We start from the raw sequence: 15,107 nt of genomic DNA on the forward strand, positions 1-15,107 counted from the left end.
GTTGAGTAGAGTGACAGCCGCCGGAAAGAAGCTGTTCCTCGACCTGCTGGTTCGGCAACGGAGAGACCTGTAGCGCCTCCCAGATGGTAGGAGGGTAAACAGTCCATGGTTGAGGTGAGAGCAGTCCTTGGCGATGCTGAGCGCCCTCCGCAGACAGCGCTGGCTTTGGACAGACTCAATGGAGGGGAGCGTGGAACCGGTGATGCGTTGGCAATTTTCACCACTCTCTGCAATGCCGTCCGGTTGGAGACAGAGCAGTTGCCATACCATACTGTGATGCAGTTGGTAAGGATGCTCTTGATGGTGCAGCGGTAGAAGTTCACCAGGATCTGAGGAGACAGATGGACCTTCTTCAGTCTCCTCAGGAAGAAGAGACGCTGATGAGCCTTCTTGATCAGAGTAGAGGTATTGTGGGTCCAAGAGAGGTCATCGGAGATGTTGACTCCCAGGAACCTGAAGCTAGAAACACGTTCCACCTCCGTCCCGTTAATGTGGATGGGGGTGTGCGTGCCACCTCTTGACTTCCTGAAGTCTACAATGAGCTCCTTGGTCTTCTTGGAGTTAAGGGCCAGGTTGTTGTCAGCGTACCATGCTGCTAAGTGCTGGAACTCCTCCCTGTAGGCCAGCTCATCGTTGTTGCTGATGAGGCCAATCACCGTTGTATCATCTGCATACTTGATGATGGCGTTAGTACCATGTACAGGTGTGCAGTCATAGGTGAAGAGGGAGTAGAGGAGGGGGCTCAGCACACAGCCCTGAGGAACGCCGGTGTTCAGGGTGAGGGTTGAAGAGGTGTGCTTGTCTAACCTCACAGACTGGGGTCTGTTGGTTAGAAAGTCCAGTATCCAGTTGCAGAGGGAGGGGTCGATGCCCAGGTTACCGAGTTTGGTGATCAGTTTTGATGGAATAATGGTGTTGAATGCTGAGCTGTAATCGATGAACAGCATTCTTACATAAGTGTCTCTGTTGTCGAGGTGGGAGAGGGCGGAGTGAAGTGCCGTTGAGATGGCATCCTCCGTACTCCTGTTCTTGCGGTAGGCAAACTGATAGGGATCCATTGTGGGGGGTAGGCAGCTTTTGAGGTGTGCCAGGACCAGCCTCTCAAAGCACTTGGTGATGATGGGGATAAGTGCAACTGGGCGGAAGTCGTTGAGGCTTGCCGCAGTGGAGTGTTTTGGCACTGGCACGATGGAGGTGGATTTAAGGCAAGTGGGGACAACTGCTTGGGCAAGTGACAGGTTGAAGATGTCAGTCCAGACGTCTGTCAGCTGCGCAGCACAGGCTCTGAGCACGCGCCCGGGGATGCCGTCAGGGCCAGCAGCCTTACGTGCATTAGTCCTACTCAGTGCCACGTACACGTCGTAGGGGGTGAGTGTGAGGGGTTGGTGATCGGCAGGTAGCACAGCCTTGATGGCTGTCTCTAGATTGTCCCTGTCGAAGCGGCCATAGAAGTGATTAAGCTCCGCAAGGAAGGAGGCGTCGCTGGATGTGGGGGTGATGTTGGAGGGTCTGTAGTCCGTGATGGCCTGGATGCCTTGCCACATGCGTCGGGGGTCGGAGTTGTTGTTGAAGTGCTCCTCAATCCTGAGCTTATGGCAGTGCTTGGCCTTCCTGATGCCCCTCTTCAGGTTAGCCCTGGATGAACTGTAGGCTCGAGCATCGCCTGACCTGAAAGCGGTGTCCCGTGCTTTCAGCAGTAGTCTGACCTCACTGTTCATCCATGGCTTCTGATTCGGGTATATGGTCACCTGTTTGAGGGAGGTGACACTATTGATGGTGGAGTTTATAAAGTCCAGAACAGAGGATTTTATAAAGTTGGAGCATAACCTCCTTACTTCTGTATTCAGTGCCCCCATTAATGAAGTCTAGTATCGTTCACATATTAGACCTAAATCTAAGGATGTTGGGAAGATTATGTCTTCCACAATTCCTTCCCTCCTTCCCTCAGCATCCCAAGATACACCCTGGACTAGCTGAGATCCATTTTCTGTGGGGCTTTCTACCTCCCCTGCACGGGTAATCTCATTTCGGAACTTGAGACACAAAGTTGTGAAGGACCCTCCCCTGTGTCGGGTACCCTCTGTGATTTATTTTGCTGAAGAGGAAGTTCTGGGTGAGGACAGTAATCAGCAGCATCACAATAGCTCCCTGTTCATGATCGAGCGTGAAGGTTGGTTGTATGGAGGATGACTCTCACCTCCGAACTCTGAACACTCACAATTTGTAAGAGGAATTTTCTTTACTACTCCCCCTATGTAAATCCCCCTATGATTCTAGCACGCACTGACACGGTGGGGGCAAGTTACAGAGGCTGATTGATTTAGGAAACCAGAGTAGTTGAAGCGAGACTGTGCAGACTCCATACAGACAGCACCCAAGGTCAGGATTAAACCCGTGTCTCTAGAGCTATGATTCAGTGACTCTACCAGCTGTGCCACTGTCCACTGGTATGAGGACCCTACATTATGGAATATGTCTACTTTATGCTGCCAGTCAGTAGCATCCAAACATGGACAGCTCCTCGCACAAGAAGACCGGCAAGTTTAGGGCAGGCCAGAGTGCATCTTTCACTGATTTCCCATCAGCAGCTTAAGTTTGTCCCAAAATGTCCCTGACCACAGAGTCCTGCCAGTATAATGAGATGAATTATAACAAAGACCACTGCCTGCTATTTCCAGACTATCTTGGCAAATGCATTTTCCAGAAGGTTAGCGTCAGTGTGCGGGGATCGCTGGTCGGCATGGGCTTGATGGGCAGAAGGGCCTGTTTCCGTGCAGTATCTCTAAACTAAACTAAACTAAACTAAAAAGTCTGAAGAAGGATCTCGACCCGAAACGTCACCCATTCCTTCTCTCCAGAGAAGCTGCTTATCCCGCTGAGATACTCCCATATTTGGTGTCTACCTTCAATTTAAACCAGCATCTGCAGTTCTTTCCAAAGCTAAACTAGAGCTGGAGCTCAACCCAGTGTCTGTATTTCTCTCCTGTGGTTAATTCACTCAATCGGAAGCAAAAACATTTTCTGTGTTTGTACGGCAGGCATAAACAGGACCTGAAAGATGCAACATTGTACACCAGCTCATATCCCTGCCCTGAGTGCTTGGATTTAATCAAAGAAACCAAAGGTATCACAAGGATTGTTTGTGTGAAACCCGAAGGTGAATTTTCCGCCACACCCATGGAGGGAATAACATGTAAAATGGTAAGTGTCGGTAGTTACAGGAACACTTGGGAACTCTCAATAACATTTAAAATCTTTTATTTACTCATTGATTTGAGCCCAGCTCATGAGAGTGAAAGATATGATGGGAAGAACAAAATCACAAAGAAGCAGAGGAGAATGGGAGAAATCATGGGAGAAAGAATGGGAGACAACAATGTTAATTGGCCTGAACACCAGGAGTTAGGAGCATGCAATGATGACATCAAAATTGAGATGAGCGGTAAAAGACAGCGATCAGCCGCAATCTTGGGTATAGCCAGTTTTCATTAAGGTACAGTGTTGATAAGGCATTTGCTCCTGTTAGTCAGGTGTGATTTGCATTAATTTATGTAAGCAACTATTTATTGTTCTGAACTAAAGCTTCACAAGATATTAACAGGGTTTGGCAATGATGAAGCAACTGCCCACCCTCCATCTTCACATTCCCCAGTACTTCTCCCTTGTTCTCTTCCTTTGTCTCTTTCATTTTCCAATCCTGCCATTTCCCAATCCTATTTTCTCTCTCCCCTTTCCCTTCCCCACCCTCACTCTCACCATCTCCCTCCCAAAACCATTCATCCTTTCTACCCCTCCCCACCCTACACTGTAACATACCAACACCATTTCATAACCCCAGGCAGTCAATAAAAACATTTCAGCAGAAAATACATGCATTTTTTAGTACAAATCCATTTTTACTTTGATCTGTCTTGTGATCATGTGTGGTGAATTCTGGCAGTGAAAAGGCAATTCTGTCATTACCCAATGCCTATGTCAAGCCTAAGCTGCCTCTTCCTTTGCAACGGGTCGATATGCACACATACGACTCTGTAATCACTGAGGAATTTGGCAATGCCAACACTGGTGAAGTTGCTCCCATTGTCTCTCACAAGCAACACTGAGAAACTACGTTTGGCAAAGATCTTTCTCACATTTGAAATCATGCTCGTGAGGTTGAAGAATCCAAAGGAGCCGCTGGAAAAAATGGACACCCATCATAATGACTTTTCCCATGGACGGAACTGCAATATCCATGTCCATCATCAACAGCCAGTGGGGTCACCCATTCCTTCTCTCCAGAAATGCCTGCTGTCCCGCTGAGTTACTCCAGCATTATGTGTCTACCTTCCATCATCAACAGTTGGCCAAGGCCAAGTCCTGGGAGAACCTGCAGGTGGATACTCGTGATGACTTGAGTTGCTTTTGTTCCTTCAGCCCAACTGCTCCAAGGCATCCAGACAGAACTTCCAGCAACTTGCTTGCAGCAATATACACCTTGAGTGACCTACAAGCTGCATATTTAGAGAAATTGCATCACATCATTCTCAATGCTCCTGCACAAAGTCAACAATGTATTATCTTCACCTTCTTCATGCAGAATGCTTTCAAATATGCATGAGAGGGTAATGTTATAGCCCTTGCCATGGCAGCGAGACTGAAGTACAGTCCATCTACAATCTCACCACAGTCTCACATAGAGGTGTCAGGTTGCAGTCAATGGAGTGCAACTGATTTCTGAGTGTACCTCAGGTCTTGGTTGTATGCATATATACCAAATCCTATGTCTGAACTGTCTGATGCCATTTGAGATATCTACCTGAATTCACCAAAAATACCCCACAGAAGATTTTGAAAATCATAACATTCTGGCTGGTCAAGTACGTGGAATTTCTTCACTCTACAGACAATGCTAAACATTGTCAATTATTTCAATTAGAGATATTGCACGGATATCCGCTAGGCCCAACAGGTCCGCACTGTACAATGATCACCTGCACACTAGTACTATCTTACACCCTAGGAACAATTTACAGAAGCCAAGTGATCTACAAACCTGTATATCTTTGGAATGTGTGAGGAAACCAAAGCACCTGCAGAAATCCCACACGATCACAGGGAGAACGTACACTCTGCAAAGACAACACCCATAGTCAGGATGGAACCCAGGTCTCTGGTACTGAAAGGCAGCAACTCTACCGCTGCTCCACAACATAATTGATATTGCTCTGTTTTGGAAAGAAACCTCGATGTAACATCAGTCAGTCGCTCATGCAGTGTGGCTCTGTACGAGCGGCACAGTGCCATATAGACTCAGTGGAGCAAAGTATCACGGGGAAGCAGCAGGAGTTTCACTGGATCATGAGCTACGGTCTGTGAATGCCACAGCTTCTGCTTCCACTCTCTGTTTCCTTTCCCATCTTCCATGATGCAGCAACTTACTCCCACTCCCTGGGGTGCTGTAATGAATGTGGGCAGGCTGTTTACCCTTAAAACCTTCACTGGATTAGTTTAGTTCCGAGATACAGAGCGGAAATAAGCCCCTCGGCCCACCGCGCCCGCAGCGACCAGCGATCCCCACACATCAACACTATCCTGCACACACTAGGGACAACTTACATTTATAAATGTGTTCGTCTTTGGAGTGTGGGAGGAAACCGAAGATCTCAGAGAAAACCCACGCAGGTCACGGGGAGAATGTACAAATTCCGTACAGACAGCACCCGTAGTTGGGATCGAACCTGGGTCTCCGGCGCTGCAAGCACTGTAAGGCAGCAACTCTACCGCTGCGCCATTGTTCTGTCCTTACTGATGATGTTGCATATCCTACCTTGTTTCCAATATCTACTTGAAACTCGGTTTCTTCTCATGGAGCTGCATTTTATCATCACAGACACAAAATGTGCAAAGCCACATCAACATTTTAAAGGTACTTTGGTTAAAAGGCATTTAGACAGACACTTAAATAGGCAAGACTTCCAAGGATATGGCCCGAAAGTGGACAAATGGAATTAGTGTTGATGGGCAAAAAGTGTGGACTTGGTGGAACGAAGGGCCTGTTTCTGTGTGGTATGAATCTGTAATCCTATTTCCTACGATCTCAAGCTGTACGTGATCAGAAGCTGTATCAAAATCTGTAAAACTCCGTAAAGTTTAAGAACCTGATAATTGATGGGTAAAAACTGTTTGTGAACCTGAAGTTCATGGTTGTCAGGCTCCTGTGCCTTCCTCCATATGCTCGCAATGGGAATAGAGTGTGGCCAAGATGGTGTGAGTCCTTGATGATATTAACTCACAGCCCAAATAGAGACGTATGAGATTGAACTGTGAGCTATTACAAGAATAAAAAAGCATCTGAGGATTAAAGGTCTGGTGCCTGTCCTCTTAGGAAAATATTGAAAATAGCAACAGGAGCAGGCTATTCAGACCCTCCAGCCTAACCTGCTTGTTCCATCATTCGATGAGACCTCAGCTGTTCTTCTACCTCAGTGCCAATTTCCTGCACTAACTCTGTGATTCTTGATTCCCTTACAAATAAAAGCTCCATTAATTTCTGCCGTAAATGTACAGCGCTCCATTAATTTCTGCCGTAAATGTACAGCGACTGAACCTCCACAGCTCCTAGGAGAGAATTCCAAAGATTCACCACATGGTGAAGGACCTTCTTCTCTGGCCTTAACGCCTGCTCCAGAACTCTCGAGAAGCACACCATCATTCAGCACAAATCAGCCAGCTTGTCTATCATCCCACCAACATCGTTCACTTCAGCGCTGGTGCATTGTGTCTGCAGTATGCCCCATCTACAAAATGCATTTACCCTGCCGGACTACCCTGACAATACCTCACAAATGCATGACTTTATTACCAGGAAGCACCAGGAAGTAGGTGCAAGGCAACACTACTACAAGTCACACACCATTCTGACTTGGAAAATACCTTGCCGATCCTGGAACTCCCTCCCCAACAGCACTGTGGGAGCAGCTTCACCAGTGGGGTGCAATGGTTCAAGAAGGGACTCACTGCCACTTTTTCAAGGGTAGCTGTAGATGGGCAATAAGTGCTGGCCCAGATCCAGAAAAATGAAATTTTAATTCAGAGACACAAATGATTGGCGTCTGGAACAAAAATCAAAGTGCTGGAGGAACTGAACAGATCAAGCAGCATCTGTGGGGAACAGACACTTCAGGTCTGAAAGACAAAATGAGCACATCCACTGGTTCCCCTTATCCTCTGCTGGCTCCAATCTCCTAAAAGAATAAGGGGTAAGCCATTTAGAACGGAGATGAGGAAACACTTTTTCACACAGAGAGTTGTGAGTCAGTGGAATTCTCTGCCTCAGAGGATGGTGGTGGCCGGTTCTCTGGAATCTTTCAAGAGAAAGCTAGATAGGGCGTTTGAAGATCACGGAGTCAGGGGATATGGGGAGAAGGCAGAAACGGGGTACTGATTGTGGATGACCAGCCATGATCACATTGAATGGGATACATGGTCACATGATCACGTTACCTGGGATAGATCGTTTCAGTCATGAGGCTAGGTCTGTTTATCCGGGAGGAGAAGAGGGGATATTACTGAGGTATCTAAAAGTTTTCAGGGTACAATTTGAGTAGATGGAGGAAACTCTTCTCCATATCAGAGAGAGGTAATAATAGAGGACACAGGTTTAGGGTAAGGGATAAGAGATTCAGAAGGGATCTGAGGGGGTTCTTTTCACCAGAGAGTGGTGAGTTTCTGCAATGCACTGCGGGAGAGAATGGTGAAAGCATAGTTGTTGACAGCATTTAAGACTTGTCCAGATGAGCTTCGTCATAGAAGACTGGACAATAGCTGAAAGATGGCGTCAATCTTTAACAATCAGATGGGTGCTGATGGGTTAATGTGATGGGCCGAAAGGTCTGCTGCCATGCTACATGTCTCTGTGAGTATGATTTCCTTCTTGTAGCTACACATCAACTCTGCCCAATCCTCTTTTTATTGAACATTTACACTCTTACCACTTCCTTGACTATGAGTGATTACATTTGAATTATAGCTGTCTGATGCATTGACTGTACCCTGTATTGTATTTGTGGCTGACCTTTTTCTTTATTCCTTCCTATCTCTACAACAGTGGAAACAAAACACAGGCATAAAAGGTAAGAACATTTACTTTCAGATACGGTCCAGTTTCTGCCTGGGCTTCTGATTCTGGATCCAACTTTGTCTCCATTCTCATCCAAATTATTTATATAAACAATGAACAATAATGGGGCCAGTACAGAACCCTATGGCGTACCACCAGTCACAGGTCTCCAGTCTGAAGAACAACCCACAATCACCCTTTGCTTCCTACCATCGAGCCAATTTTGTATTCAATTGGCTATCTCTCCCTGGATCCAATACGATACAATCTTTCAGACTATTCTACAACGCGGGACTTTGTCAAAGGCCTTGCTAAAGTCTACATTGACAACATCCACCAACCTGCCTTCATTAATCCTCTTGTTACTTCTTCAAAAACGCTAACAGATTAGTGAGCAACAATCTCCTATGCACAAAGTTATGCTGACTATCGCTAATCAGACCTTATCTATCCAGATGCTAGTAGATCCTGTCCTTCAGAATCCCCTCCAGTAACTTACCCATAACCTTTGTCAGGCAGTTCCCTGGCTTGTCCTTGCTACTCTTCTTAAATAACAGTACAGCATTTGCTAACCTCCAGTTTTCGAGAACTTCACCTAAAGCAAGGGCTTCTGCAATATCTTTCCTAGCTTCTCACAACTTTCGAAGATGTAGTCAGTTAAGCCCTGGAGATGTATCCACCTTCATGTGCTAATACCACCTCTTTGGTAAATTGTATATCGTCCAAGATATCACATTTCATTGCCCGCAATTCCTCAACTTCCATGAGCATCTCCACCTTAAAAACCAAAGAGAGACATTTTTTAAACAAATTCCAACCTATTCAAGACCTTTGCCACGTGGGTTATCCATTCAATAGAATGGAAGCTATTTTATTCCCACACATGCAATCTTATTATTCTTTCAGTTATCTGCAATCTCCCTACACATCTGTTCCACTAATTCCCGTTAACTACTGCGGGCCTATAAAATAATCCCATTAAAAAGATCGTTCCCTTCATGTTTCCAAGATCTACTCATGTAGCCCATATTTGATAAGGCCCCAAAACTCTCTTCTCGAAGCACTGCTGTTATGTCCTCCCTCATCAAGACTACTTTTCTCCTCACTTACCTGTACATCTACCATGCCTGTGGTATCTGTACCCTAGAACACTGAGCTGCCAGCCCTGCCCTTCTCTCAGCCATGTTTCTGTTACGGCCATAATATCCTAAACATCCACAGCCAAGATTGTCCCTCTTACCTGATAAATCTTCAGCATTAGACTAAATGCAATTTAAACCACCGATTTTTCCTCCCACTTTGCCGTGTTTCTGGCAGTAGTGTTAACTGAACTTAAATCCCACCACGGCAAATGCAGTGATTTCATTTATTTTTTAACTACACTCAAATGAAGTAACTATTAATACGATAGTAATATTTTTGCCTTATTGCAAACTTTGCCCGTCTTGCACTGTTACCTTGAGAGGAGGAGGTGTTCCTGCTTTATTTATCAACTCTGAAAAGGCTCCACAAACTCACCAATTCTAAGACAACAGGGTGCAACAAAGTGCCTGGCTTCTGTCTTCCATATAAAGTCATAAGCATGAAAACCATCCCTTCAACCTGACTTGCCCATGCTGACCAAGATGCCCCATCTACTTTAGTCCAACCTGCTAATATCCCGTTAATCCTTTCCTATCCATGTACTTGCCCAAATTTATTTTAAACATTGTTCTAGTACCTGCCTCAACTGCCTCCCCTGGCAACTTGTTCCATAAAACCATATTGTCTCTATTAAATGTTTCCCTCTCACCTTAAACCTATCCCGTCTGATTCTTGATTCCCCAGCTCTGGCTAAAATACTTTGTGCATTCACCCTACGTATTCCCCTCATGATCCTGTACACATTTCTCCAAAGTTTCTGAAATTCCAAGCACTCTATTACCGGTGACTGCAACTTTAGTGATTCCTCCGTAACTACTCCTCTGTCGCTCCCCACAACCTGCTTCTTTGCCGTTGTTTTAGTTGCCTGTGTTGAGCACGGTCTCAATCTTTGCCTCGTTGGTGTGGCTGTGCACCATGCTGGTATCTTTTACAATGTCAGCGTGTTTTACTGGATCACAGCAACCCTGCAAAACAGGGCGAGACTATTCTGTCTGCAGCCCTGCGGGTAACTGCATTTTACTTCTTTCATATGATGATGGTTTCTGTCTATCCCACCTTGTGAGACTGTCATTTGCAGACCCTCATCACCTTTATCTCTGACTAACCCACACACCAACTATTCTGCTCTCTGGTTTTTGACCACTCATCCTATTGCTTTTGATCTTCATAACCTTATGTGTCTTAGTTTAAACTTCCCTTCATCTCCGAGAGCCAGTTTTCCAGTCCTGGCAACATCCTAAATCTCTGCATCCTCACCTGTGAAATCATATCTTCCAGTAATGTGGTGACCAGAACTGCGTGCGGTATTCAAACTGTGGCCTTATCTGTGTTTTACATAGTTCTAATATAACCTTCCTGGTCTTATATCCTGTGCCCTTTTTAACCACTGTATTGACCTGTCCTGCAGCCTTTAAAGATCTGTGGACATCAGAAGCAAAGCTTAACCGGTATATATCCGCTGTGAGCGGCAGAACACTGTGATGGAATAAATGCATGTTTTGAGAAATTCTGTTCAAAGAATAAGTTAAAAACAAATATTTAAAATAAAATGTGTTACCATGGGAACTTCTCTTTCTCACAGGAGATGCCATAAATTGCCTGGACTTCACGAGCTCAAATGAGAAGCTTAAGCAGGAGACCACAGATGAGGGAGAATGTGAGTGAAGCAACAGATGGTGGTCAGCGTGGATTTTACTGTCGCAGTGCCTCAGAAGCCCTGCAAGAAAACAGGACCACGCTGAGTTGATGGGATGACTATTCATACTCAGCACCCATCAAAAAGCTTCCTTCACTATCTTTTACAAGCAACCAATAGTTTGTAGTTTAAATCATTGGTGCAATAATAACACTTTAAAATTGAACAAAGGAAATAGGAAGTATGAAAGTCCAGTGAAATACAAGTGCGAATTGAAGGTAAAATTAAGGGAGGAAATAGAGGGAAATTATTTAGTTTACTGGTTGGGAAGCAGATCTGGGAAATAGGTGGTAGTTAGATGGGTGGCTAAATGTTCCAGCAGAACCAAATCTTGATTAGTCTAGCTGCTGTTCGGATTCCTTTGCTGATCATTGAGCAGGGCGTTCACATGTGATGGCAGCATTTTTCCACATTACACATTGCACCTGCAGACCAAGTAGGTTTTAAGGTTTCAAGGTCAGTTTATTGTCACATGTACCACAAAGTGCAGTGAAATTTGAGTTATCATACAGCCATACTAAGTGAAAAGTAACAAGACACACAGACACATGAAATAAAATTTAACATAAACATCCACCACAGCGCCTCCCCACATTCCTCACTGTGATGGAAGGCAATAAAATCCATTCTTCTCCCTCTTTATTCTCCCGCGATTGGGGTTGTCGAACCATTCACTTTTAGGGACATCAAAGCTCCCACAGTCGATGATCCGAAGCTCTCGCATCGGGGTGATCGAAACTCCCACATCGGGATGGTTGAAACTCTCCGAGGCTTGGAGCTCCCGAATCGGTCTCTAACCAGGCACCGCGGTCTCCATGATGTTAAAGTCCACAGACCCGCAGTTACTCTCCACAGTCGATCCCCGGCAAAGAGATCTATGGCAAAGAGAGCGCCGGGTTGGTTTCCAGGAACGGCTGCGCCACTCCACGATGTTAGGCCGCAGTGGGGACGGAGATACGATACAGAAAAAAATCGCATCTCCGTCGAGGTAAGAGCCCCCCAGCCCCCCACATAAAACCAAGGAATTAAAACATACTCTTTAACACGTACTTAAAATGACAAAAACAGTAGGAAGGACAGACAGACTGTTGGCGAGATGAAGAATGGCTGATTTAAGGGTGGCACATCTGCTCACAGTGCAGGAGACCCATGTTCAATCCTAATCCCAGCTGTTATCTGTATGGTGTCTGCATGTTCTCTCTGCTACCACGTGGGTTTCTCCAGCTACCCTATCCCACTCCATAGATGTGCAAGTTGGTAGAATCTGGGAGTGCCGTATCCGGTCATCCTGCGAACCGTTGTTCCTCTTCTTACATGGCTCTCTTCAGACCTTGTTCCTTCCACAGCTGACTTTGAGGGTGCGGAAAGTAACCCCCCCCTCCCCACCCCTCTGGGCTCCTCTTACGAGCCTTTTGTCCAGCGTCCTCCGCCATCGCCGTAACCCTCCACCTCCTCTCTGATTCCCAGTCTTCAGGACTGAGCAGAGGCTAGGCTCACTGGACTTCCAGGCCGATTCCCGGTTCCACAGCGGGCAAGCCAGCCTTGCTGTTTGATGCCGCGGCATGCCGGGACCTTCTCACCGTGCCAAGTTGGTGGTTGGTGGTCAGCATGGACTTGGGCCAAAGGGCCTCTTTCCATGCTGTATTTTCTCATGACATGGCCAAAATTGATACAAATAACTTCTGCATTAAATAGCCATATTAGGCCATATTGGGTTGTTGGGCTGTGAGTAATTGTAAAGTAATGGAAGAACAATTGTGGAAAGAAAGCAAAGCCCCTAGAGTGAGGGAAAAGGACTGACAGGTCATCTTTGTGCACATCTTTGTGCTCTCTTTTTTACACAGAGAGTGGTAAATCTCTGGAATTCTCTGCCACAGAATGTAGTTGAGGCCAGTTCATTGGCTATATTTAAGGAGGGAGTTAGATGTGGCCCTTGTGGCTAAAGGGATTAGGAGGTATGGAGAGAAAGCAGGTACAGGATACTTGTTGGATGATCAGCCATGATCATATTGAATGGCTCGAAGGGCGGAATGGCCTACTCCTGCACCTATTTTCTATGTTTCTATGTGCCCTTCAACAGGATCAGATTTTAATTCATCAGAGATGGTTAGCGTGTAATGGAATGAAAATGACTTTATTCTGACCAAACTCCAGCTTTATATTGCTTTTTACTTAGAATACCAATGTATGCAAGAATGTTATTTTAAATCAAAATTTTAATCCAGCTCATGATTGAATTTGTGTTTTTATGACAATTAAAATCAATGGTGATGGTAAGGAAAATTCTGTTTCATAATTTTTTTAAATCAAAGCTGATGTCTACATTTTGACAATATGGCCCTTGAATGATTGTGAAGTACTTTGAAATGTTCAATGAGAGGCTCAGTGTGATTGCAGGCCTTCCTTGGGTTTGTTTTCAATCGATGGTCCTTTCCAAAATTATTATGGGTCTCCTTTAACTAGAAGCTAAATAATGACCTGTATCACCCTGCTCTACTGCAACCAAAGCGAGAGTCCAGTAAAATGTAACAAATATCTCATGATGACCATGGAAGCAGATAGAAATTGTAGGATCAGGTGGTTGGTGACTAACTCAGTTATGCAACTTGATTGTATGTACAACTTATTCCAAAGGCCGTTTTTAATGGTGTTTCTCTCTATGATCCTCAGTTGCAATCACAATGCTCAGTTCACTTTGACGCGTGCCAGTCCAATTTTATTTCTGAACGACTTGGTGGGTCTCAGTTTGGACAGAATCTGGAATAAGAGTGAATCATTTCCAGAAAGGCTGTAATTCAATGACTCTTGTAATTATGAGAGCAACAATCATGCTGTGAGCCACTCAGATTTGATTTTAGACTGAGTTGCATCAATGCACTGATTATTTAAGTTTCATACTGCAGTGGTGGAAATGTTTCAACGTTTCTTCCAACGTGCAAAGCTTATCCCTGCACCTGAGATTGGCTTGGGGTGCACACATAATTACCTAGACCTAGCAGAGGTCAGTTCGTGATGGACTGAAAGGTCTTTTTCTGGGAGCATCCTCTCCCAGCCCCAGTACCAACAATGATGCTCTGCCTAAACTCCCTCAGTACTTTATTCACATCCCTGATGTGGGGGGTTCCACCTGAAACATCAACAATTCCTTTCCTTCCAGTCTCAACCCGCTGAGTTCGTCCAGCGCATTGTTTGCCATTCTACTACAAGCTTCGTTGCTCCAGGGATTTCCTGGAAGATGATTCAAAGACATTCTCCTGTGGAAAATGTAACAACCTCACCAGCAAGTGACACTCAAACTGGTGAAGGAGCATTGTGAAATCCATTGAGCCCCTCAGTAGCAGGACCAAGTGAAGTCTGTGCCGTCTATGAAAGGAATGCAGGGCATCCCATACAACCCATCACCACCTGATCCACTTGTGGCAGAGTCTACTGATCCCAGAGAGGAATCACCATCCACCCCAGACCCCATGGAATCAGAGTGTAAAAAAGTCATCCTCACTACTGCGGGACTGCCCGAGAAGAATGAATGAATGAATGAATAAATTTATTGGGCAAGTATTCACATACAAGGAATTTGCCTTGGTGCTCCACCTGCAAGTGACAACGACATGCATTGACAGTTAGGAATGACACATAAAATAGTAAACATTAATAATAAAACATTATCCATTAAACATATGAATTAAGTAAAATATCAGAGCACAGAAGGCTACATATTTTTGGTTATTGAGTAGAGCTACTACTCGTGGAAAAAAAGCTGTTTTTATGTCTGGCTGTGGCAGCTTTGACAGTCCGGAGTTGCCTTCCAGAGGGAAGTGATTCAAAGAGTTTGTGGCCAGGGTGAGAGGGGTCAGAGATTATCTTACCAGCTCACTTCCTGCTCCTTGCAGTGTACAGTTCATCTATGGAGGGAAGGTTGCAGCCAATAACCTTCTAAGCTGATTGGACGATTCGCTGCAGCCTCCGGATGTCGTGCTTGGTGGCTGAGCCAAACCAGACCAAGATGGAGAAGGTGAGGATAGACTCTATGATGGCCATGTAGAATTGGACCATCATTGCCTGTGGCAGATTGTGCTTCCTCAGCTGCCGCAGGAAGTACATCCTCTGTTGTGCCTTTTTCACTATGGACTCGATGGTAGCCCCCCATTTAAGGTCCTTGGAAATGAT

General features: G+C 45.3%; 1 protein-coding gene across 1 annotated transcript in view; it reads left to right on the forward strand.

The window, feature by feature from the left end:
• The window catches only part of LOC129706556 (cytidine and dCMP deaminase domain-containing protein 1-like), a 57,271-nt gene extending 42,902 nt beyond the window's left edge, over positions 1-14,369 (forward strand). Inside the window, exons 14-16 of the mRNA XM_055650918.1 lie at positions 3,039-3,201; positions 8,090-8,114; positions 10,827-14,369. Coding sequence (XP_055506893.1) covers positions 3,039-3,201; positions 8,090-8,114; positions 10,827-10,909 — 271 coding nt within the window. The 3' untranslated portion in view covers positions 10,910-14,369. The remainder of the gene's footprint in view (positions 1-3,038; positions 3,202-8,089; positions 8,115-10,826) is intronic.
• The last annotated feature ends 738 nt before the right edge of the window (positions 14,370-15,107 follow it).

Source organism: Leucoraja erinacea, chromosome 19, assembly GCF_028641065.1.
Source record: "Leucoraja erinacea ecotype New England chromosome 19, Leri_hhj_1, whole genome shotgun sequence".
Taxonomy (NCBI): domain Eukaryota; kingdom Metazoa; phylum Chordata; class Chondrichthyes; order Rajiformes; family Rajidae; genus Leucoraja; species Leucoraja erinaceus.